The sequence below is a fragment of the Condylura cristata genome, unplaced genomic scaffold (genome assembly GCF_000260355.1).
Source record: "Condylura cristata isolate star-nosed mole 26May11 unplaced genomic scaffold, ConCri1.0 scaffold00026, whole genome shotgun sequence".
In the NCBI taxonomy this organism is placed as follows: Eukaryota; Metazoa; Chordata; class Mammalia; order Eulipotyphla; family Talpidae; genus Condylura; species Condylura cristata.
The window spans coordinates 3309091-3334242 of record NW_004567127.1 but is presented as its reverse complement, the minus strand read 5'-3'; the positions used below and the strand labels follow the sequence as shown (position 1 = coordinate 3334242).

The 25152-nt window shown below is 51.1% G+C and overlaps 1 protein-coding gene across 1 annotated transcript in view; it reads right to left on the bottom strand.

Annotated features, from left to right (window-relative positions):
- The window catches only part of SPAG17 (sperm associated antigen 17), a 128538-nt gene that overhangs the window by 79441 nt on the left and 23945 nt on the right, over positions 1–25152 (bottom strand). Inside the window, exons 4-6 of the mRNA XM_004689481.2 lie at positions 12578–12709; positions 3141–3327; positions 1456–1650 (exon numbers count right to left, since the gene is read on the bottom strand). Coding sequence (XP_004689538.1) covers positions 1456–1650; positions 3141–3327; positions 12578–12709 — 514 coding nt within the window. The remainder of the gene's footprint in view (positions 1–1455; positions 1651–3140; positions 3328–12577; positions 12710–25152) is intronic.

Genomic DNA, 25152 nt, shown 5'->3' with positions numbered 1-25152 from the left:
TAAAGTGCAGCACTAGGAAGCTGTCGGCAGCCGCTGCAGCATGAGCTGGATCCCGGCCAGGGAGGGACCCACACGGCCCAGCAGACTCTCCTGTTCCATGCGCTGCTCCCCTCAGCAGTGTGCTTCAATCTGCCTGTTCTTCTCCCCGCTCTGTCTCTGGTGCATCCTCTCACCCCCCCCTCCTTCTCTGGCCTGTACCCCAGTACTTGTATGCATAAATAAACAACTCTTTAAAAAATAAACTAAAATAGAGACTGGCTTCTCTGGGCACGCGTGTCCTAACTATAAAAACATGGCAGCTTTCCATAAGGCTGCACAGGTACTTGTGTTTATTCATGCCCACAATTAAATAGTCCTCACGACTAAGGTCTCACTATCCTATTGTGCTATGCATTTTTCTCTGGTTTTATTTTTATATACAAATGTTATTTGCAGAGAGACTGTGTATGTAGCTTAGGCAACATTTTCTGTCTGGCTTCGATGAGTTACTTAAATGCTCTAACACTCTTTGGAGACAGTCAGGAGTAACTGGATTTGAATCTCAACCCTTATTTAATAGCCACCTCTAGGCTGAGCGAGCTTTTAGGTAAAATGCAAACCACAAGGCCTCCTTTCTAGGTCGACATGAAAGCTACATGAGTCAATGTACTTCAAATCTGTAGCCCAGAGCCCAGGTGGAAGGCAGGGGCATAATAATAACAGTTATTTTTATAATAAATCAGTTATTTTTATAATAAATAACAGTTATTTTTATTAACAGTGGTAGCATGTCCAACTTTTGGATCTTTTTAAAAATGGGGGCGTGGCTTTACAAACGATAAAGTCCTGTGCAGATGGGATGACTGATCAGTAGCAGTGAAAACTGCAGTATGTGGCAGAAGAGCTGAGCTTCCAGGCCAGAGGGCCACGCTAGCCCCAGCCCTACTGCCTAGAGCACGCAGGACCTCGCTGGCTCGTCGGCTCCCACAGATGAGTGGCAGTGTGGTCTGGACATCCCCCCTCCTCTTCCTGGCTAATACTCAGAAGACAGAGCGCCCGCTCTGATGTACCACGCTGCACCAGCAGCAAAGTCAAGTGTACGGCCTCCCCAGGGCCAACCAGTGGCTGTGGCTTTGAGAAGAACAGATCTGTTCCAGGTGATCCAGCTGGCTCATGCTTTAGTAAAAGTTATAGATCCCATGTTCCTGGGAAAGGCAGTTGGGTAACCCAGTCTTCTGACCCCCATTCTATGGTTTCTGCAGCTAACGTGGGATAGGAACAGAGGGAGTGATTTTAATTTCAAAAACATACAACACACCTGGCCAACACAAACAGAATAAAGAGCAAGTCAAAGTCTGGAAAGGAATTAAGAAGACATGTATTGTGCAAGTGTGTTTTGCGCAGAGTGCCACGTGTGTACTTGAAGGAGGGCAGAGCTATGGAAGGATCCATTTAGTCATGTCGCAGGCTGCATACCTCGGGGCTGAAGAAGAACTTCCTGCTGCTGGCTAACTGCTGCCAGGTGTGTCTGCAGAGATTCGTAATTCTCCGAAGCTATTTTAATCACGCTGCTTATGGGGATGCCAAGCTCCGTCATAATCGCTAATAGCTGAGGATTGTTGAAGCCCACAACTATAATGTAATGTTGGGCACCATCGTCTGGCTCATCGTCTGTCGAAAATACCATAAAGAAGAGCAGGCGTCACCTTAAAAGAGAACAGGTTGCACTCAGCCCGTTCAATGGCCCTCTACATTATGCATGCGTTTATAATCACGCCTGCTTGCCAAAAACAGTCCAGTTGGCTGGAATGCAATCATGTTGACTGGTTTTCATTAGTGCCCTTCCAGTAAGAAGGCTGTGGCCATTTTACAAAATATTAAATCACTTTTGCAATGAGACATAGGCGTAACAGGAGAACAAACATACATGAGGCCTGTGGTCATGGAAAATGTGTGCTGGGGTTTTTGTAAAAATAAAGTTTAGGCTGTAATATTTTTTCTTTTTCTTTTCTTTTCTTTTTTTTTTTTTTTTTTTTGGTTCTAATCTCTTTTGAGTCACATCTGGCTTTACTCCTGAATTACGAGTAGCTACAGCTTTGTGGTATTTTATAAGTAGAGGTGTTTACAGGAGAGGGAAATATCGAATACGGACCTGCTCCCTACCAGAGTATTCTGTGCGTTCACGCCACCGGTGTGAGTGCCGAGCGGGGGCTAAGCAGCAGCTGTGCATCTGTTGCATTAAATGAACAAGATAATGACTGTGCACGCGCCTAAAATTTTCCCCTTCTATTTCGTGCTGGTGGCATTGCTCTATCGATGTTTAAACATGCGTTTATCTTAGGAGGAGAGGCTCTGGGGAGTGCGCATCAGGACCCTATTTTAATACTGATTTACAGGCTACCTTCAGATCAGTTTACCAATGGCACAACAGTGCCGCCCACTTCTAATTTCTCAGTGACACTCTTCCTTCCATCACTGAACAAATCATGGCTGGTATGACCTACTGGGTCCACTGGATCACTGCTTCTAGTCTAGGGGTTTCCAAGCTGAGAGCTCTGGGGTGCCAAGTTGGTGAAGGGTGGGAAGGCACACCATTCCACTCCAGGGCAAGTGACAACATGCAGAGCTTCAACGGGCTCAGGGACAATGGCAACGAATTACTCACCACTGTCTACGTCAGACCATTTCTTTGTAACGCGTCTGGCATGGAAGGGAATTCTAGCTGTTCTAGCCAGGGTTGGCGGTGGGAGAGACCCAGGTCTGGAAGCTCTGTGCTTTCATGGAGTTACAGACTCACTGGTCTGGCTGTATAACTGTTGGGTTTCACTCCAGGCAAGACTCGCTCTTCCCTCTACCTTACAATCACGTCTGACTTCTACAGAGATTTCCAGCAGGACGGTCAGCGCTCCCGTGGCACAATCAACTCATCGCCCCCTTCGTCATGTGCACCCTGGAAACGTGCCCATAGCGAGGCGTGTGCTGGGTGTTTATGGAAAGCGCGAGTAAATGGCAAGTAGGAATGTTCTCCCACTGGGTGGCAAGCATGTGACTCACGGCTTACAGAGAGGGAAGAGACGGGACGGTGAGGCACGGCGAAGGCCGTGCAGCCCAGCTCCCTCCCGGGGCGCGCCAGGCGGAGGGCGCCAGCGGCCACCACTGACCGATGTAGTGCTTGGTGCCGTCCTCCTCGCCCCTGCGCTTCAGCTGGGTGGTCTTCTTCACCGCCGCGCCGGCCTCAGGCTGGTCCTTGCCCTTCCCCTTGGCAGCCCTGGCACTTGGCGTCTTCTTCTCCTTGGGAGATTTGGCTTTGCCTTTGTCCTTTTCTATCTTAAATCTATCTTCTGTCACCTGGAAAGACACAACAGTTTTTTTCCACCCGAGGGAGCGAGCAACGGCTTTTCGTCTCGCGGGTGCACGGACGTTCTGTGTCACCCGATGGCTTGCGGCCTCATTGCTCATGTCTTCATCCCTTCAGTCAGGATGGCTGAGTCCCACGGGGAGCTGACGCCGGGATAAAGCGCGCCGGGGGTGAGATGGAGGGCAAGGGCCGGGGAGGAGGCCGTTTACAGGGGGACAGCCGGTGCCAGCAGAGAGCGGCGTGAGGACTAGGAAACGTCTCGGCTGCTGGGACACAGTGAGGGTGGGGGGATCTATCCTGCTGCCTCACCTGGGGCAGCACCTCTCTGAGAGGCCACTGAGGACATACACAGCAGCTAAAAGGGAAGCAGAAAGAGAAGTTTTCTCCAAACCTTGACGAAAGTTTTCAAAATTTATATTGTTATAATTATGAACGCCAAGACCTCCTAACTGAGCATTCGTAAAGGCTAGAGGGGCCTTTGGGGAGCGAGGCACAGCAAATATTTGTTTTATAATGCTACTTGCACAGAGTCCGCGGCCGACCTTGCTGCGGTCAGAGGCGGGTCACACGCGCCCCCACGGCGGCCACGCCCGCCCGCCAGGCATCAGCACGGACCGACTGACCGTCCCAGCGTTTCTTTCCTCTGTTTAAACATCTGCCTACACCTGGCCCGGTCACTCATAATGCCACTCTGCTTTCACCTCACGTGGTGTTCCTGGGAGCGCAGCTGCCACAGCATCTAGGGCACACGGGAAATCCACAGAGTACCGACACTGCTTAGTTTCCCCGAACTGCACAGCACCTGAGGCAAGGAGAACTAAACAGGTCATGTGGCCCAGCCTGGGGTCCTGTTTCCCTGAAGCCACAGCGTTACAGCCCGGTGTGAACGGGGCTGTGCGTCACTCAGCTGTACTGCAGATGCTCACAGGAAGGTCAACGGTGGGCTGATTTACAAGGGGGAACAACCCAGGGAAAGAGGCAGAGATACAAGTTAACCGGGGCGTCCCACTAGTTCCACTCACTTGGAACCCCAGTAGCATGCTGAGAGCTGATCAAGATCCAGCCACCAGCCACGAGGCCACGAGAGCGAGCCTCAGCCCAACATGTCCACCTTTATAGCCAAAACCCCAAAATGGCTGCTTAACTCCATCCTGGGGTCCCAGCATCCTTCCTCTGGTGTTGCTGGGAGTTGTAGTTTCGGTGTCGGGAGTGGGGGTGACGGCACGGAGGGAGCTGGGGGTGAAGGCCAAGGGAAACAGGTCAGAAGGAGATGGAAGGCAAGGCGCTCCCTGGCCTCTTTTCCCTATGCTGTTCCTCAGGGGCCCGCAGAGAGCAGGGCAGACCACAGCCAACATTTTCCCAACAGTGACAAACTAGTAGCAGAGGCTTAGCTACGTCGTCCGAACCGTACTTCCCAGACATCATCATCTTGAATTTGCACCCACAAAACCACCTGCCAGATGGGCAATCTTACCCCCAGGAATCAAGACACAGCTGTGGTGGAGACACACAGTTTGGGTTAGAACCCAAGCCTAACTCACTTGGTTCTGTGGTTCCGTGTTAGTCGGTGTCTCTCCCGCCCCCACCTCCAGCCCGTCGCCCCCCCACGATGCTCTGCTCTCCCTCAGCTTCCCTGCCTCTGGCTCTGATTTTTTTGCCCTTGCATACCCTTCGCTGGGCCAGACCCAGGAGACGGGAGAAAAGCATTTTATTTTAAACTAAATTTCCATTGCTATTCACTTGTTAATATCAACCATCCTCACGTACGTTCACACAAGTATTTTTTTTTAATAGTTACACATCCTGGCTTACTCCGTTAGCTTTTCTAAATAATCACGATTCAAAAATTAGAAAAAAAAAATATGAAGAACTTACAAAAATCATCATAATCCCATCACCCAAAGGAGGAGGGAGGGGATCCTGACAGCCTTTCAAGCTGTTTCTGCGTCCGTTTGACAGGATCGCCATTTTTTGTGTTGATACAACTTAATGTTCTGCATTTTCCATTTACCACTGATGTACCTTCAGTTAGTAAAATTTCAAAGAATATTACTTTGTAAGGGAGCCTCTAGGCAGAGCTACTCTGTGGGCACTTTCCTGGAGGAGAGAAACGACAGGGCAGAAGACAGAAGCTACTGGAAGAGCCTGGCCCTCCTGGACTGGTGACCCAGGCAGAGACGCCCTGGGGATGTCTGTACATGTGTTTGGCTACACCTGTCTTCTGCTGGACCATACCTGTCTTCTGCTGGCCTAGCGAGGGCTCACCTGGACCCCTTCTCCTGTTCAGTCTCTTCCCACTCCTCCCACCCCCCACACCTGAGCTGGCCCAGGAGAGTCGCTCTGTCTCTGTGGTTCCAGACAGGGTCCTCGAATTCTACACAGGTCCAAAGGTAAAGAATCATTTCTACCGTGTCCAAGGCACAGAAAAACCACCCCCTGTCTTCTTATCCTTCTCTCAGTCTTAACTCAAAACCTCAGTCAGCCCCTTGTGACGATGGGTTTAGGTTTTGGGATTTTGAATGGGGGTAGTGAACCAGATTAGCTAAGCCAAAAAGTGGACCCTGCTCCTAAATCATCAACTAAAATTTGTCCACAACAACTTCTTCTTTGACCAACCTTGTTTCTGGAAAACACAGCAGTGCGTGTCCCTATGCTGTGGTTACCTACTCACCACGTAAGGAACTCAGAGGGGACTTGTGCCGATTAAAGGCAAGTTTAAACTTTTAAGAGGAGCTAGCCAGAGAGTGCAGCTCTTCAGCACGTCTGGAGAATATGTGTTTCAAGCATTGAAAGAAAGAGTTAAATTTGTGACAGAGTCCATTTTCCTTAAAATGTGTGCAGAAAGCACATGGATGTCTCCTACTGTGAGAGAGCTTGGGATGAGGGCAGAGAGATTTCTGAAAAGTTTAAGCTACCTAGCAGTTGTGGGGCTCTCAGCCACAACTGACAAAAGTGCAAGCATCTCACCTACTTAGAGATACCCACATACAATACTTACCAGTGGTGCCTTGTTAGTCTCACTTTTTAAAGGGAAAAATACAGCATTCCCCCTCCCTGTAACAAGGGAGCCCAGTTATACAACACTTAAAAATGTTTTATTCTAAACATCAAAATTCAAATGGATGTCAACATTCCTGACACCAAACCCCCTTGATGTCAAAATTCAAATACTATGAAATATCTTCAAGTACCATGACAGCTTTTGAATCTTTTATTCCTTGTAATGCAAAGAGATGTGAATGGTAAAAGTCAATGTCAGATGGAAAATATCTATACTTCATTTTATCCCCATAGTTAACAATGTACGTACACATTTGTCTATGTATATACAAACGGATAACGTTGTGTTTCGACGATGATTTATTATTAGGCCTGCTAAAATATTATTAAGAATAGAGAAAAGAACCTTCATGGAGGTTAAGGGACCTAGTCACTCCATTATTATTTATGAGCAACTAGAATGTTCCTCTAGTTCTTTTGCAAGCTGTCATTCTATTTTCTAAATAATCTGTCCTACCACCTGGCCCCAGCTGGGAAAAGGCCGATGAATAGACTGAAAGAAATGTGTGGTCTCAAATAAGGTTGAGAGATTTATTTTCATAAAAACCCTTCCTCCTTTATAAACCAACGCACAGTTAAATCATACATAAAAGTTGTGGATGTGTGTGTGTCCACACATACAGAGAAAGGACATAGACATTTCTGAGCTGTTTGACTACGGTCCCTCTTGTCTTTAAATGGAGAAATGGGTCTGAAAAGCTTTAGAACCTATTTTGGAAACATCATTATGGAGAACACTTTGAGGTCTGATGAATCTATTACGTTAAACCTACACTGAGGAAATTATCCAGGGCGTGGAGAACCCTATACTATAAAGCTGCTTATCACACTGTTTATATAAAAACCATGTGGCGAGACCATAGCAGCTCAACAAGAGGGCGCTTTGCCTAGGCCAGAGTATCACATACCCAATAGCAGTGATGGGTGTGGATACTGTGGTAGTAAGCATTCAGGTACACTATAATTGAAAACATACGAGACTGAAAATATTTTCACAATGACGACAACATGTAGAAAAGAACAGAAAGAAACATACCTCATGTTAACACTGATTGCCCCGAAATTATGGCTTTAAGGATGTTTGCCTTTTCTATATTTTCTACTTATTCTTCCTCCCCTTCCCCTCCCTGCCCCCCCCCCATCAAATAGAAAATAGAACACCTGGGATTGAGCTAGGCTATCGCTTCTCCAAAAAGCTACCATCGCGTAGAAAACGTAAGCCTGGAGGTATGGGAGGCGATTGGGTTCACGTGACCCAACGCTGCGGCCTGAAGAATGCTTCGAAACGCCCCGGTGGGCCACCTTGATATTTTTTTGGGTACAATTGCTGAGCCACAGACTCAGAGCGATGCCATGTCTATGCGACACGGGGTGGATCTGATCCCTGTCTGGTGTCTGACTCCTGCAGGGTCCTGTAGACTCAGAAACGTGAGCATTAGGTGAACTGACATCACCTGCCTCGCCTGTGCGCAAGCTGGAGGGAAGGGCTGGGCTGTCTGGGGTAACGTTAGGAACTTAGCTCAGAAGATCGCCCCAGAAAGCAGATCACTCCTGAACAGGGGAGTGGAACTGGAAATGAAGTCAGGATTTCCCGGGGGGGTTGCGGCTGGTTCAGCCAGTGACCTTTGTTTTGGGTCCTGTCCTAGACTGTCCCCTAGACCTCTTTACCTCAGGATACCACGCAGGAGGTCTTGGGGGGACCAGATGGCTGTCGGCAGATTACTGAGCAAAGCCTCCTCTTACAGGGAGGCATTTCTGAGCAGGCATTCCACTGGCTGTGAGCCAGGAGAGCTGCAGTGCAAAATTAGGGAGACCCATCAGGAGGGGCACACCGAGGGCCTGAAAACAGGGTCTTGAGAGTCCCACAGTTTGGGATTTCACACCCAGCTCCAACACTGAACATCTGTTCGACCTTGGGAAGCTCAGCTGTTCAAAGCTTCGGTGTTCACATCTGCACACTGGGCCCGAGACGCTATACCTGAGTGAGTCATTCGAGAGGCTGAACGATGTTAACCTGTCTAAAGGGCATAGGATAGTAGCTAATTATCATTCGTTCTTTTGGTAGCCAGCTATTTTATTAGGAAATAATGACTCGATTTTAAAAGTGTTTCTTTACCTTCTTCCTGAAGTCTGGAAAATGCTTGCAATAATTAAAAGCATTCCAGGGTCCTCCCTGGTGGCGCAGTGAGTTAAAGCACAGCATTAAGAAGCTAAAGCCACTTCCGCATGAGTTCGATCCCTAACCTGGAGCTGACCCACATGGCGCAGCAGACCTCTCCTGACCCGCTTGCTGCTCCCCTCAGCAGTGTACTTTGTCAGTTGGCCTGTTCTGCTCCCCGCTCTGTCTCTGATGAAGCATCTCACTGCCCTGCACCTCTGACTGTACCCCAGTTTTGTATGCATAACTAATTTTTTTTTTTTTAAGAAAAGCACTCCAGTTACTTACAAAATCAGTGTTCAATGTAACCAGTAAGTCAGGCACAGTCTTAATGTTATTTACTCTGAACTGTTGGATTTTGTAGCTCTTTAGGTCCCACAGTCTTGCTCATAGTACCTGATTCTGATAATCCAGCCTCAAAGAATTCCATCCCGTTAGTGAGGCGAGTTATTTCTTCCCTGAAACCACACGGGTCCCTCTAAACTGAGTTCCTGCTCTTCCTCTGTTTGATTTCTTAAAATAGTTTCTGAAGATTTTAACCACAACTGAATCAAAACTAACCAGCCTGTAATTTCCTGGTATGTCCCTATGGCCTTTCTTTTAAAACAAAACACACACACACAATGGCATTACATTGGCCGGGGTCCAGCGTTTCAGGGTTTCAACTGGAGTGAGCTGGAAACCGCCGGCCGGGGACACCCAATTTCTCCTTGCCCCTCCGCTGCGACAGGCGCTGGGTGTGTGTGTGGCTGCATCGTGGCTTCCTGTCAGATTTAGGCCCTACACATTTCGGGCTGTTTTGAGGAAAGTCTACCAATGCCATCTCTTTACTGTGTCGCCCGCCCCTTCAATTCCAGCACACCCCAAAATACAGCACTAAGCATTGATCAGAAAGAGCAAGACCTGACCTGTTTTATTAAAAAAAAAAAAGAAGAAGAAGACTTGCTTACGATATTTGAGAAAATATGGCCTGGCTGTTGGAATTCAAGACTTAAAATACACACCGATGTTGTCGGCAAACGAGTGCGCTTTCTGGGCCCAGCTAGGGGCACAGATGACCAGACTTAGCTTGGCTGATTATCTACGTGGCTATTGTTTTTTCATGTGATAGCAATTTTTATCCATTTCTGATGATGAAATGTTTTCATTTAGTTAAAGTCTCTTTATTTTAAATATTTTGACTCACAATCAAGTGTTTGGGTTTGAAATAAGTGATCATAATGAAAATATAACCAAAGTTGATGCTAAAAACGAAGTTAAAATGAAAGCAGCACCATACTTAATAATCAGGTGGTTAGATTAAAACATGGCCGAGAATAGAAATCACGCAATTTAGAATCATAATGAAAACAGGTCTAGCACGTTGTTTCTCTAAATATTTCAATAAATGTATGTCAGATTAATGAGTTGATAATGGTAGAACCAAAAATGCAAGATGAATCTTGACAGGGTGTACATGAGGAAAATTCATTTCCAAACAAAACACATTCAAGCTTTAAGATAACATAAAGTCTAATTTCAAGTGAATTTTGAGATTCTTATTCAGGAGTTCTGAAGTGGTAAAAATACTGGAAGTAATCAGCAACATATTTCCAGATAGATAAAGATTTTCCTATCTATACATTTATATACAGTTAGCATTTGCATATTCAGAGACATGCAAATTTCTCAAAATAATCTGTTCTAAGAAATACCTTTCCTTGTGTTATTTTTTATAATATTAACTAGTCACAAACTTTTTCATGGCCAAACTAAAACACAGCCCAGACCAAAGTGGTACAAATGACAATTAGTGGAATCTGAAGTGACGGCATTTTTGCTATATTGAGCAATTTATCTTTAAGAAAAGCCTTGATTATTAAAACTCGTTATATACAACGATGCGAACTTGTTCCATTGGGGAGAAAGACAAGGACCTACTACTAGTGATTAGTTACTTTTGTCCACTTCTCCCTAGCATCTTCTGTAAATTGCAATGGATATGTGTAAGCCTCCTTTTTAAAAACATGATTCCAAATGTTTAACATAGAAGATTCAAAACAGTCTTTGGGCTGTACAGATGTAAGCAATATAATTAGCATTTGAAAGGCGCTATCAACATGGATTTCAAGTTGATGGTTACAAAGCTAAAGAGACAGTCACTCCCAGAGAGGAATCTCAGAACCTCACCCTGGTTCTGGAAAGACAAATTTGGTCAAGTCCTCGTTTCTTTCTCATTTTCTAATTCACAGTATGGTGTGGGTTTTATAGACTTTGTACTAATTTTGCTTCCTACCAAACTCCCTGGCTGACAAACATGAAGCTCAGCTGTCCCAAATGACCCAGGGGCAATGTTGTAGGGATGACACGCCATTACATCATCTCTCAGATCCCTACCTGAGTATTTTCTGGAGACCTCTCCCCTCCAATCAGTTTTCATCAATTTACCTAGCACCAGACTCAGAGATTTTGGGCTGGCATTTGGGAATACAAACTAATGAAGACATCAAATTAAAATATGGAATTAGTTTATTTGTTCTCTTGCTAATCCATTGCTCTTTAGATCTAAAAAGAGTATCCAAAACTGAAGGCCTGATGCCTCGCACCTCTTGCATTTTCACCAAATACATTATTTCCATCTCTGTCTTCCGAATCCCTTCAGTGTACTGAAGTTCACCCTTCAAAAAAAAAATGCTGAGCCAAAGAACAGGCATTTTCACATGGCTGCTAGTTTCAGAAGCTTTTCCTGAGCTGCCTGCATGTTCAACTTTTTGCTGCTTGAAATTTGTTAACTAAAACCTGGCACAATTAGAAGCTTAAAATGGGTGACCATCAAATGAGCTGACACTTGTTAGCACATTAGGTATATTTATAGAGGCTCGGGGAAGGAGAAAGCCATCAGCTGGTGCAGGAATCCTCGCCCTACACTTTTTAGAATTCAAAATCCCAGTGACAGTGGAATTTGAATAGGCAAGAAAAGATGTTTCTCTGCCAGTTTCAAATTTTCCAATTTTTCGCTTGCCAAGTCTCAACTTCTCTGAGTGCTTTGTAAGGTACAAATCTCTTGTGTGGGATAGAAAGAGCTTCCATAAATGGAAACTCTACTATCTTCTGTGGGACAACACTTGCCACCTTAATGAGTTGTGCTATAGGGAGTCGCTTCCAAAAAACATGAAGCCCCAAATTACAAATATAAGGCGGCATTATTATTTTTTGTCAAGGAAACCCAGACCTGAGGGTCTTGCAAAGGTGAAGAAGGCATTATTGGACCACGATTTACTTTTCTTCTCCCCTGAACTGATTTGCCTCTGCCACTGAGGGCCGTAAAGAAAAACACACACGTCCACTCACGCCCTCTACGCACCCACGCACACACACATTGCTCGTGCACATACCAAAGGCGTTTGCCTTTCCAGAGAGACTCTGGCACGATTTGGAAAAATAGCTTGCATTGTGAGCAATGACAACAGCAAACGGCTCTGAAGCTGGCGTCACTTTGCTGAAAGCATCCGACACGTTTTTGGGATGAAATTCAGAATCTCTGCTAAACACAAGACTGCTTTCCCCAGGCGGCGTCAATGAAGAAAACCCTTGGCGGGAAGGAAGAGCTAACCGGACCGCAGCGTGGCACCGACAGGCTTGGGCTGCAACAGTCCCCTCTCAGGAGGCGGGAGAGCAGGGGATGCCTTTAACAGGCACGCTAGGGGGTACTGTATCAGCGATTCTGAAGAGTTAGACCTTCGCTGTTTTAGGGCTTCCCTCCCTTTCCCTATCCTCTCTCCCAAGCCCTTTCTCCCAAGCCCAGCTCCCTTCCTTGGTTCCCTTCTTTGTTCGACTCGAAGTAAACGGCCACAGCCACGTATCCTCGTCCTACTTGAGCAGAAGGGACCTGCGCGTATACGGGTTTGTCCTCCAGAAGTGGAACTGCACTATGGTATCTTGCCGTGGCCGTTCCCGGAGAAGCTGAGCGGCAGACGCGGGAGGCGGAAAGGCCCCCGAGGCCCAGCCGGCTTCCCTCCAGCCCGCACCCCGGCACACGGTACCTTCTTTTCATTTTCCCGTCGCTGCTGGTCCTTGAACTTAATCTGGAGAAGCTGGAATTTCAGGAGCTTCCCTATCAGCGGTAGGGTCAGTTTCTCGCCGGCGTCCAGGATGGTCTTCGCTGCCATTAACACCTAGGAAGAAGCACAACTATGAGACGTGGCGTTTTCACAGCCTTCGGCACTGGCTGTCAGGGGTGGGAAGATGAAATGGCGGTTCCGATCCCCGACATCTGTCTTGCTGCAGAGGGGCCTCGGGCCGGCCAGGCGGGGCTCAGAGCCCGGGAGGGACGTTTATCCGCAGAATAACTCGGCTTGTCTAAACACCGGCCATCTTTTGCAATACGGGGGGAGGGGAGGGTGCTTCCCACAATGGTGTTAGGGCTCCCCCCGAACTGGGGGGGTGGGTGGGGTGACGACAGGTGGGGTGCGCTGGGCGTCGCGGCCGTCGGGTCTGGCGCCCTGGCACGGGAGCGTCTGTAAGGGGAGGGCGTCGGGCCAGCCCTCGTTTCTGGGGTCCGAATTCAAAGGCAAGATGAAAACGGCCCCAGGCGGCGCCAGGCGAGGGCCGCTCCCCACCTCGCGGGGCTCGGGCCGGTCCCGCTGGTATGCGGTCTAATTGGGGTGAAATGAGGTGATTGAGTTTTCTTTGGGTGACGACAGGCCCCGGGAACATACAGCTGTATTGTCCAGATGTGTGGCACTGACAGCCTGCTTTATGACTGTGCTTTTTACAGCTTGTTTCCCCTAAATTTCACACAACTCTCTAACATCTGGGACCTTCTCCTTGGAGCCCCATAACCACTTTATTTACTGCAAAAAAAATAAAATCACGTAAAACATCCCATAAAAAGTTGTTACGTGTTTCTCTTTATTCATGTTGTCTCCCTAATAAAGTTCACCTCGGCCGGAAGCGCTGGCACAGAAGTAATCTGGTCAGAAGTATTTTGCGACTTTTGTTTTTAAGCGGCCATCAGATTTATGGATAACCTCGGGATGAATTAGGTGTTACCAAAACGTCCTGACATGTTGTCTTTCTCCCCCCTCCGGGCCCATCTGGTGTCAATTTCAGAGGCTGGCCTCACACAACAAGGGTGCTCTCCGCATCCTGTCTGGGCTCCCTGACCCATCTGGGTCCTCGTGAGGCTCCACTTTGCCAAGGGAGAGAGCTGAGAGCCGTGAGCAAGGGCCGGGGTCTTGGACTCCGTCGGCGCTGCGCGGGCCGGTGGGCCGCCGTCTGCCAACATGTAGCTGGGTCACAGCAGGGCTTCCGGTGCCGGAAGGCCAGGGGCCGGGCAGGGGCAGGCGTCCTCCGGCGCTGCCTCGGCTCCAGGCCCAGGGGGCAAACCCAGTGTCAGAAGGTCCTGGGTGAGCCTGAGCCCCCTGCCCCAAGCACAGGGCTCTGGCTGACAGCGCTGAGGGAGAGAGAGACGTGAGGGCTGTGGCTTCTGGGGCCAGGAAGGCGCAAGGGCGTACCTGGGGAGCCTGCCCCTTAGTGGGGGCCAGGTCGGGGGGTGGCGGCCCTCAGGGAGCCCAGAGCTCCGCGCTTTGCTGCAAAATGAACGCGCCTGGCTGACTCCCATCCCGAGGGGAGATGGATTTGGTTGGAAGTGGGATTTTTCGATCCCAGCTAAAATGTGTGCTGACAATCGGGCCGCTCTGTGGCATCTGGTTCAAGACGCGCCAGTTTGGGTTCTCAGAGTTCACCGCGGGCCAGTGCGGGGCGTTTCCCCGTTATACAAATAGAAGGACGGTGTTGAAGGAGGCCAGCACCAGCGCGGGCTCGCCGAGCGCCGTGTGCAGCCTCTGTTCCTGATGACCTGTGAAAACAGGATATTTACCTCCGTCTGGGGTGGTTTGGGTGAAGCCTGCCCGGCGTCACGGTGATGGATGGGACGTCTCTGGAGGCGCGTTCTCTCCCCGTGTCTCTGGGAGGCTCTGAGTGTTACCTCACTATGTTAAAATGTAGTCAGAGCACAACAAAACGCCCCAAGAGGAAGCTATTTTGCAGACCGTAAAAGTTATTTCTGGTCCACCTACAACAGTCTGTAGAACGCTGGGCTTAAAACCGGAGGCTGGCCCCGTTTCAGAATCCCAGTGGACGCCCGCTGCGATGTGGAGTTCGTGATGGGCAGTGTCACCAGCCTGCCGCGCGCCCGTCAGGCGGGGCCCAGGGCGAGCAAGAGCGGGCCGCGCCAGGGAGGGCCCAGGCGATACTCCTGCCTCCCTGCACACCCTGGGCTGCGCCCCCCGAGACGGGCCGGGTGCCCGAGACCCCCGGAGAAAGGCGAGGCGTGCTGGGGACCCCCTAAGAGGCAGCAGGGTTGGGGTTGCCCAGGGCACCGGGGAGGTCGGGCACACACCAGCCACTTTCTCTGTGCGCCTGCCCCAAGGGAACGAGAGGGTGTGTGTTCCCTGGGTGGTTAACAAACATGCAAGTCTCTGCTCAACTTAAAATCTGAGGCTGCGACTTTCTATGTGATGTGGGTTAATGCCAAGAGACACAGAGAAGAAAGATGTTTACAAATTAACTTCTACTGAGTATTCTTCTCACACTCCATAATTCACAATTCCACCCAATCTGGAGCCAGTAGCTTGGTCTCAGATGGGAAATAAATCCTTAGAGGGCTCTTGTTTCAAGGAGAAGTCTCTGAGGGAAGGGAGGAAAACACTGCCGGAGGACAGAAGTCAAGAGGAAATGCAGCTTTTCTCGTCAGGTTGTGGAGAGGCCTCCCCGCTCGCCTCGCCGTGGCCGAGAGGCGGAGATACAAACCCAGCCTCCGAGCTCCCAGCAGCCTGCGGGCTCCTTGGCGTGTGTAGTGAGCGTGTGCGCCTGCGGGCATGTGTCTGTATGTCTGCGCGCGCACACGTGTGTGTCTGCGTGTCTGTGTGCCCACGCCTGCCTCTGCGTGCCAGCGCCTGCATGTCTCTGCTGGTCTGTGTGTGTGCCGGGGGGCAAGCTGACAGGGGGGAGGTAGGTGTCAGCAGGATGAGGGGTACAGGAGGAAATGAGAGCGGTGGGCTGGTCGGTGTTGGGGAGTAATTTCAGTTTCCAGAACTGGGCAGAAAAACATTCCTAAGTGGGTTAAAACGTGGGTACTGATCCAGCCAAAATCCCAAATAAATGAGCCTGGCATGAGTCAGAAACTTAAGAAACGAGTCATATGGGCAAATGAGACTCATTAAAATGGAGAAAGTGGTTGCCAGGCCAGGCATGTACATGGCTCCTGGACCCACTCAGGCCACACTGAAGGGCCTGCCAGGGCGGGGGCGGGGGCGGGCCCGGCCCGGCCCCCAGAGGTGCCCCCTCCTGGGAAGGACGCGTGCAGGGAGGCACGGAGCTTCTCCGAGGTGACTGGGGCTGGACACACCTGCACTTTACTGCGTGAAGATACCAGCGTCCCTCTTTTGTGAGGAAGGTTTGTGATTTTGAGCACACGGGAAATAGAAACATCCCCTTTTTATCACTGACCTGGCTCAAGGTCTGAAGTCATGTTTACTACTCACTGATCAGGTCCAACAAAAATACACCAAATAAGCCAGATTCTCCCCTGGCCTGGGGACTAGGCCCGGCCGCTGGCAGTGCTCCCTCCGCCTTCCACCCTCACGTTCACACGGCATCTGCCCGGACAAACACTGAGAGCTGCTTTTCCATGGAAACCCATCGCATACAAATGTGTGTACACGTGTACAGATATGCACGTCTATACACACACATGATGTGCAGATGCAAATCAGACGATGGCAGAGACAGATGATAGGTAGTCGGGGGACAGACTGACAGGTGCCAGGCGGGATCCCCGCGAGGACTGTTGCTGGTTCCCTGCTGTGCTTATAAGGAGGCCTAGGGAGAAGGGAACACATCACCTCACCAGTTGCACGTTCTGTCCAGGTGAGTTCTGAAGAAGGGTGATGCCTTGGAATCAGCATTTCGCTTGCCTGGAACAGGCTGGGGGCGGGGAGGAAGGAAGGGGAAAGGAAGGGAGTGGGCTGTGGGGAGCCCCTCCCTCCAGGAGCTCTGCCAAAAATATCTCTGGGTCTCAGGGGCCCCCTGGGGGTCCACGGATCTGCGGCAGGAGCCGCAATGACGCGTGAGGCAGGACCTCGCGTGAACCCACGGCCCTTGTTGCAGACCTCAGTGAAAGGGGCAGAATGTGTGGCCTTGACTCAGCCTGGGTTAGCACCGGGGCGGAGCGAGCAGGGTTGGGACACGCAGAAGACCCAGCATCAAATCGCCTTGAGCAGACCGACCCGTCACAGGTCACTGATTCTGTGTCACGGGCCCCATCGCGGGAAGCGTCCAGCAGGTACCCACAGGATGTACAACGGAAAGGTGTCCCCACCACCGGGCCCTCCCTCTTCCGGGCTCTCCCTGAGCTCCCCTCCTGTATCCACAGGTAACTTCCTTCACACGTGCAGATACCCCAAGCCCGCCCTGAAGAGTCTGCAGCAATGGGGTGCCCTCCTCTTCCCCTCCCTCGTTCCTTCTGCATTTACTCTGCCGACTGCCTGCGTCACCAGCATTGTGCTCTTTCCCATTCACTCCTTCGCTCTGCCCCTGCCCCAGACTTTCCAAGGAGGTGTAACTGGACACAGGGACGCAGCCGGGCAAGGGGAGCCCAGAGCAGGCCAGGGAGAGAGGTGCGCAAGAGGCAGGAAGGTGGAACGACAAACAGACTTCCTCACTTGGAGCAGAGGAAACGAAGGTAGTCAAGGAATATTAAGCTGTCTGTACACACGGCGAGGCCACCCACACGCATCACACCGCGCACAGACAGGGAAGCGCCCAGAGAACACTCAGCCGGCCGCGGGAAGCGCTTGCCACCATGATGAATGCGCCGAGCAGGTGACTCCGGGATCGTTTTCAGCTGCCCGTAATTAAACCGGTATCCATCTCTCCACAGCGTCAGGGCTGTAAAATAATTCCAGTCCTTGGGCCCCTTACATCTGTGCTGAAATGAAATAATATTTGGCAGTAACAGGGAGTCACCGAAACTAAATAAACAAGCCCTTTCGCGACTACATGGAAGCCAGTAACATAATAACGTTTGACAGGGATTAAGACCTCTTTGGGGCCTTACGGAAGTTTCAGAAGCATCAGTAACAAATACAGGGAAGGTGGAGGAGAGCTGGCTTCAGCAGACACGCACGACTTGACATGCCCTGAGTTTTCCTGCAGAGAGGTGCAGTTTGAACATCTAATCCGCACGTCAGAAAGCACCGGAGTCTTCCAGCAACGTCGGTCGGGGTAACTCTGCCAGAGGAGGAAGAGGCGAAGCTTGCACACTTTCATCGAGGAGGGCTTGGGTTTTCCACACTTGCAAAACGCACAAAGACGCGTGAAGCCCCCCAAGGTGACATGGGAAAGAACGCCATGGAGAGTTCAGGTGTGTGCTGACTGTGGGTCTGGATGAGCCACACGGGACGCTGCTGTTACCGAACTTTTTTCTCGAGATGAAGAGCTTTTCCACCCAGCACGCCACGGACAGGACTTGCTGAATGACAGTGCTGCGGAAGGGGGAAGGCGGAAGGAGAGGGGGACAGGTGGTGACGCTGCTCCTGTACTCTGCAGAGACTGTGGCGGCTGCTACCTTGACCTTGGGGTGGCCGTGGCAGTCCCGTCCCAGGTCTGAGGCCGCCCAACCTCTTCTTGCGGTGCCCTGGACGCCGTGGGGTGCTTTCGGCTGCCCGCTCTGGGCCGAGCCTGCTTGGCCTGGCACCTGTTTGTCCACGGGGCGTGGGTAATTCTCAGCATGGCATTGGGGATCTGTTATGAAAAGCCTGTCTCCTAGTTCTCCCCCCGCCCATGACCCGTCAGTCATCTTTCACACTTGGAGCTTCTGTTTTGCACTTGTGTGTTCAGATGGCTGAATCCATTTGGAAGGTGCACACCCTCAATAGTAAGGGGGCCCTGGAAGAATGCCTGGATGGAAGGATGGATGAGTGCCGGGCTTCACGGGCTTTGAGGAGGGAGAGGGTCCAGGGCTGGGGTGGCGACGGAGGTCCAGCATGCAGACGTAGGGTTCAGCGTGGCGCAGGAAGGCTCACCTCCTCCACCCAGCCAGCGCCACCTACCAGCGGGTGCGGGTGTGTTCCCCGCGCGCGGGTTCAGAGTGCCGGGTGCCTCTTCGGTTCAGAAGGGGAGCCCTGGGCTTTCCTGGCGAATCACCCCGAATCCCTCCCCTGTGGCCGGGACTGGACCTGGCGTTTGTAAGGAGCTCGCCCACCGGTCTCAGGCACGTGACCGTGAGGAACACTGGCACAAAGAGCCGGGACAGGAAAGAACTGGAAGGGCCCACACCAAGAACTTCTGGTCTACCCTTGACACGCAGATTCCTTATGGGAGGCCACTCTGCTTGGTCCGCTTCGTCCACCCCGCCCTCCTCCTGCCGGGCTCGTCCTGCAGCACCCGCTTCCGCCATCCCATCAGCCCGTGCACCATCTCTGCACCATCTCTGCAGCCGGTGTGGGCCAGCACGGCGTCTTCCTTTCTATGACCCTCACAGCACCGAAAATCTATTTTGAAATCACTCAGAGCAAATAGTCCCCATTCTGAATTTGGATAATAGAAGGTCCCCTCCTGTTACCACAAGAAATCTGAAAATGAAATTGCATAATCCCTTCACTGTAATGAATCCCATGCTCCCAGGACAGAGCCAGTAACGATGTGATGAACTTTTCAACCTTAGCAATCTTTGCTTATCAAATCGACTAAGATGTAAAAAAGAGCACAGAGCAGGGTGTGACCACATGGAACTGTGAGAAAGAATGTAAATTGGCACAAGTTGTCTTGAGCGCATTTTGACAATATGTGTCAAGAGCTCTAAAAAGATTTATGTATTTTGACTCAGTAATTCCACTTCTTGAAATTTTCATAAGGAAACAATTAGGATCATAACTATTGGTAAACAGGCTAAATTTAGCAAAGGCGGGAGTGGTTAAATGGGTTATTGAATAGATATATGCTTTCTATTGTACAGAAACTGAATATGAAGTTTAGCAAAAGGCTAAGGTGATATGTGAGCAGGCCGTGATAGAACGCATGTCTGATCTGTGCCTTGACTTCTAAGGAAGCACACACCTCTGAAAGGTGGAATATTCTAGAGCTGCCTCTTCCTTACTTCAGGTTCTTCTTTCTTGCTACCTTGTGGGCTATGCTCTTTCTACACTTTCCAAATTTTCCACAACAAGCATGTGCTGCTTTTATAATAAGACAAATAACGAACTGTGTATACAGGATGATGAACACCGTATGAGCTGCTTTGCCAATGGACCTCGTTGGCATCTTCCTGCGTGTGCCGCGCTGCCTCCACCTCTCACGTCACTTCCAGCACGGAGTTCCTCAGGGTTCCCACAGCTGCAGGCTGAACTGCACGCCTGTTAATGGGCACGCTGAGCTCTGTCACCTGGCCCAGATGCACCCGGCCTTCTAGGATTAGCTGTGTGACCGCATGTGTGTGGACAGCGGTCCAGTAGGGGCCAGAGGCAGGAGCGGGCAGGTCAGTCGCACAGGCCCTCACAACAGTGCTGAGTGCTCAGGTGCTGGCAGGAGGGTGTGTTGGGCTGGGTGGGGGCGGGCTGATCTCCAGGTGGCCCTCATTGGCCAAGCCAGCACGCCCCAAGGCTGGCCAGGCGGATGGCAACTGGTGTCCTGGGGATGACCCAATGCGCCCCAGAGGGGCTGTGTAGAGGGCTCACTCGTTACCCGGCCCACAGATGTGCACCTGTACTGCCATCTGCTGAGCCCAGTGGCTCTGCCCCTAACGCACCGCTGGGGTCCACAAGGCTATCCGTGGTGGTGAGGGCAGGGAGGCATAGTAGAATCCCTGTTTATATTTACCTTCATGCATCCTTTCAAATTGTTTTTGAGGATTTCTATATTTATGACATGCTTGTGTTCTCATACCTATTTATCTCTTGTCCTCTGTATAGACACAGGCACACGATTTGCATGGAATACATGATTTTAAACTGATAGGATGTGTGATCAAAACAGCTTGGGATGGCCAAGCACTGGAGCGTGATTAACATGTGGCCCTGATGCTCATTCGTTAGGAAGTGGGGGGACGTAGAGAGGAGCAACCCCCAAAGAACACAGCGAGATGGAGTTTGCCTAGAGGGGTCCAGGAAAGACTTCACGAAAGAGGTGACGTTGGGACAGGGGTCCCCTTAAGTGGAAATACCTAAGTGGGGACTTTACATGATTCCCGTTGACTCAGTGCACTTTTACCACTTACAAGGAGAGAGTCTAACGTGAACCAAGCGCGGTCCCGGCTGAGCGGATGGAATCCTGATTTCCCCGCCACCTGCAAAGCCCAGTCACTTACAATCTACTCCCAAAACAGCCCTGCCCAAGGGCTTCCGGAGACACCCTCAATGGATATCTTCCAAACTTGCATTTTTCTTTTCTTTTCTTGTATTTTAAAGTGTTGTACAACGTCATCCACGCTCTAAGTAGGGACTCCCACCCCCCAACCCGGAAACGATGTGACTGATGAAGCATCACTCAAATTTCTGAGCTCCAATGTGTGCCCAAGGGAGCCTAATTAAGAAGCTGTAATCAGGTACCTCAGCAACAGCACCAGAGAAAACTCCCAGACCAGAGAAACTCCTATTTACATGAAATCCGAAGCTGGTGAGATGGCCCGGCCGCTCCCAACCCTGCGTCACAGAAGAAGCCCTGGATTTGTAGTCAGGGCCTGGATTCCCCCGGACTCCGCCAGGATCCCTGTATTTTAGGGGGGTGTCGCTTCACCTCGCTGAGGCCCCTCATCTGCCACGTGAGGATAGCGAGACGTAAGCCTGCCTCACCGGGTTGCTGGGATCAAATTTAACATCCTTAAAGCGTCTGCGCTCCTCAAAAGCATCATCCGCTACAAGTACCCCCGTGGGTGCACTATGGCAGCAGCACCCCGCAAGGGGCTGGGGGAGTCTCCCAAAAGCCCGAAATACAAATAATGATGAAAATACAAATACAAATAATGATGGAAAACCAACATTACCTTGATGAAAAATGAAAAAAGCATTGCCCGATTGTGAATTATCATTGTGATTAGTCTTCTTTCCCTTAGGGGTCTCAGGAAAAACACTGTTTGAGAAAATGTCATCTTTCATAAGATACTGATTCAAAGACTGCCTGGCTGAATAATGAGTGACTAACGGAAGAGGTTTCGTCACGTTCACGGTTATGCCAAAGTGGCGGCAGTGACTCGTGTCCTCACCCTAAGCCTTGGATCTTGCCCCAACTCCCTGTCCGGATGCACACCCCCGCGGGGGGCTAGCTTTCACCCCTGACAAATACATGCATGCCCGTGGGACGGGGGCGCGTGGGGGGAAGGCTCTGAAAACGCAGCTTCATTTTGTCTCAGCCAGAGTACAGGGCCGGGGCCTGACCGGATCAGGCGGTGCAGGGGCTATTTGGGTCAGCAGGAGCTCCAGCGCCTCTTAAATCACATCACCCGGTAATTGCTCGCCCCCACCTACGCACAGGGCGGGCGCCACAGAACAGGACGCTAGCCCGGGGGAGACCAAATGAACCCCCTTCTCCATCTGATGACTAACACTGGTCTCTGCTTGCAGAGAGGGAAAGCACCACGTATAACCCTAACCAAGCCAGTGCGTTTTCCGTGTCTTGCTCAAAACCAGCAGAGAGTGTGTGTGTGTGTGTGTGTGCGTGTGCGCTTCCATTGATTGAGGAATCCTGAAATAAACCTCTACCAGAACCCCTGACAAAGTTCTGTGGATGGTCTCGCATCGGGAATTGAAACAAGTTGGCAGGAAGAAGAATTCTTTCTGCATAATTCAAAACAGACATTTTACTGGGGGAAAAGCAAATCAGAAATTTGCTGTCAGTCCCTGAAATTTTATTAGTTGCAAAAAGTAATATATTATCCTCTTGCATTAAGTCCAGATAGGACTGATCCCCTTTTTTCCCCCTCAATGATATTCCGAAAATGAATCTTTGAGAAAGCAATTCAAGCCCAGCCCCGGCGGAGGAAGCCTGAGACGATGTCACATGTTTTGTTTTTTGACTCTAGCCTGCTTTTCTGCAGCGCCAGAGACACTGAAAGAATCACACTCCGAGGCTTCAGAATAAGGAACGCTAACCACACGTCCCTTCTGATAAAGCTGGCGATCTCCTTAAAGTCGTCCTGGTGAATAAGCAAGGGGCGGGGGGACCCCATCCTTTTGACACAAATTGCTGATAAAGGTTAATGAGAACAACGATGACCTTGCTATGACCTTGCTAGAGCCAGGCTCTGCTGGGCACCCTCGTGGCCTCGTGCCCCCCTGGAGCCGCACAGATCTCAGTGGGGTGTGACCACCGTCGTCCAAATGACTATAAACCTTAACTATGAAAGTTTAAAGCGGAGTGCTCACTGGACTGTTCTTATCTGGGACAAAGTTTTAGTCAAGCGAGCGCCTGTGTTTGAAACTACTCAATCTGTCCTGGCGCACCAGCTCCCCTGGGCGACCAGTGGACGGCTCGTAGGGTCATCGTTCAGCCCATCCACAAAGACAGGCCCTTCCATAGGCACCAGGGTCTCGCCGCCAATCATGTTTGTGAATAGAATGGATACCTTTAACATACATACACCTTCTGAAATTGATTTGCTCAGATTACTATCCACAGAGTGTTTAATATGCAAGGCTTTCAACACACATAAATGCCTACCTGTCTAATAATCAACTCTCCCCCAGTAAATTGGTATTATTTCTTCCTTTCCTTGCAACCAAAGATGGAGGAAAGAGAATTGCAGAAACAGAGATTGCCTGAAATACATGTAGCAGCGGAAAGTTGTTATCACACTGCAATACCAGTTATATTTTTCTCTCCCTCAGAGGACACGATGCCACCTAGATCTCCATGTCTCTAGATCTCCGTGTCTGCCCCTAGGTCCCTGTATCTCTATCTCTGCCTCTATCTCTGTGGCTCCGACTGGGTGAGTCTCTAGTCCGTCTCCCCCCACACCCCTTCTTTTGCTATCTGGAGACCATTACCCTTTTCACTGAAAGCTGTGGATGATAACAGGTCAAGGACAGGGCTCAGTGCAGAACAGTCTCAAATTAGAACCAGGGATTAAATACATAACTTGCTCATCAGACTTGTTACAGGTACTACATTTCATTAAACAGCAGGAAACAAGTACGTTGCTTACCAAACTGACCTCCCTCCTGAGGGCACAGCTAGACTCTCCTGCCTGCCTCCCTGCTGCTCCCCTCCGCGGGGGACTTCAGCGGCCCTGCCTGCTCTGCCTCCACTCTGTCTCTGGGGGATCCATTCACCGCCCCCACCCTAACTCCGCATTTCTGGCCCATACCCCATTTCCTGTGTGCAAAAATAAAAACATAAATAATAATAATAAAACCTAAAGACCAACAACATCCTGACTGAAGCTACGGGCGCCTGGCCATCGGCTGAGACGCCCCTTCGTTGTTTCGCCGCATAGTAGGGAAAAATAAACACGCTGCAAACGACTGAGAGGCTTCAACCTTCCACCCCATTGCCAACAGTAGTTCGCGGTCAAGAAAAATTAAACGTAACAAGCGCTGGCGGAACCCAAACCGTTATCCTTAGAGCTGCGGTGACGCGCAGCGGGAGCCGGGCGGGAGCCGGGCGTCGGCCCGGGGACTCGCTGTCCGAGCGCCACTTTCCGCGTTCAACATGGAAGCGACCGCGGACCTGGACGCGTCTCGGCTTTGCAGCTGCAGGGGCCCCAGCCCGCTGCGCCCTGAGGGCTCGGGGCAGGTGGCTGGCTGCGTCAGCCGAGTTCCCACGCTGGACGGACCCACCACGCCAGCCTTGGCGTCAAGTCAGCGTTTAAGCCTGCGACTACGACTGCCACAGGCGACGGTGGGCCGCCCGGCGTCAGGCGCGCACCGTCCCGCCCAGCCTGCTGACCGCCCCCTGCGGCCTCCGGCCCCGGCGGCGTGGCCGCGCGTGGGAGACCCCCGCCCAGCCCCGCCGCGGTCTGGGGGGCAGGGACCGCTGCGCCTTGCTCTTCAGCAGCTGGACCTGGCTTGCTCTCCGTGGCCGCTCCTGCGCTGGTACCCGAGTCCTGGATTCTTGGCCAGACCCTGCCTCGTAGGGCCACCCGCCCACTGAGGGCAGGTCCTTGCCGGCCCCCATCCCGGTGGGTGTGGGGTTCCTGCTGCTGACGCCTAAGGTCCTCGCCTGTCACACCACCGCCCCCACCCCCCAGGGCCCGCCTCCTGCTGGACTGGCCACGACTTGCTGCCCCTGTGTCCCGGGGTGCAGAGAGCCAAGGGCACTCGTGGCTGTTTCTGAAAGCCTTTGCTGCAGCAGTGCTGTTCACTGAGAACAGGACGCCAGGTTTGAGATCCGAGTGGCAAGCACAGTCACCCCTGGAGCCCGTTCCTAGGCGGTGGGGTCCTGAGCCCCTGCACTCGGCTGACCGGCCTGCACTTGACCCTCTCTGCCCGAGCCGTGGCCTCCTGGGGACTCGCAGAGCCCAGGCTGGCTAGCACACGGGACTGCTCTCGTCCTCTCTCGACGACCTGAGTCAGCTGTGAGCTTCAGTGCTCTGCCCACCCGTTCCCAGCCCGTCAGCCCTCCG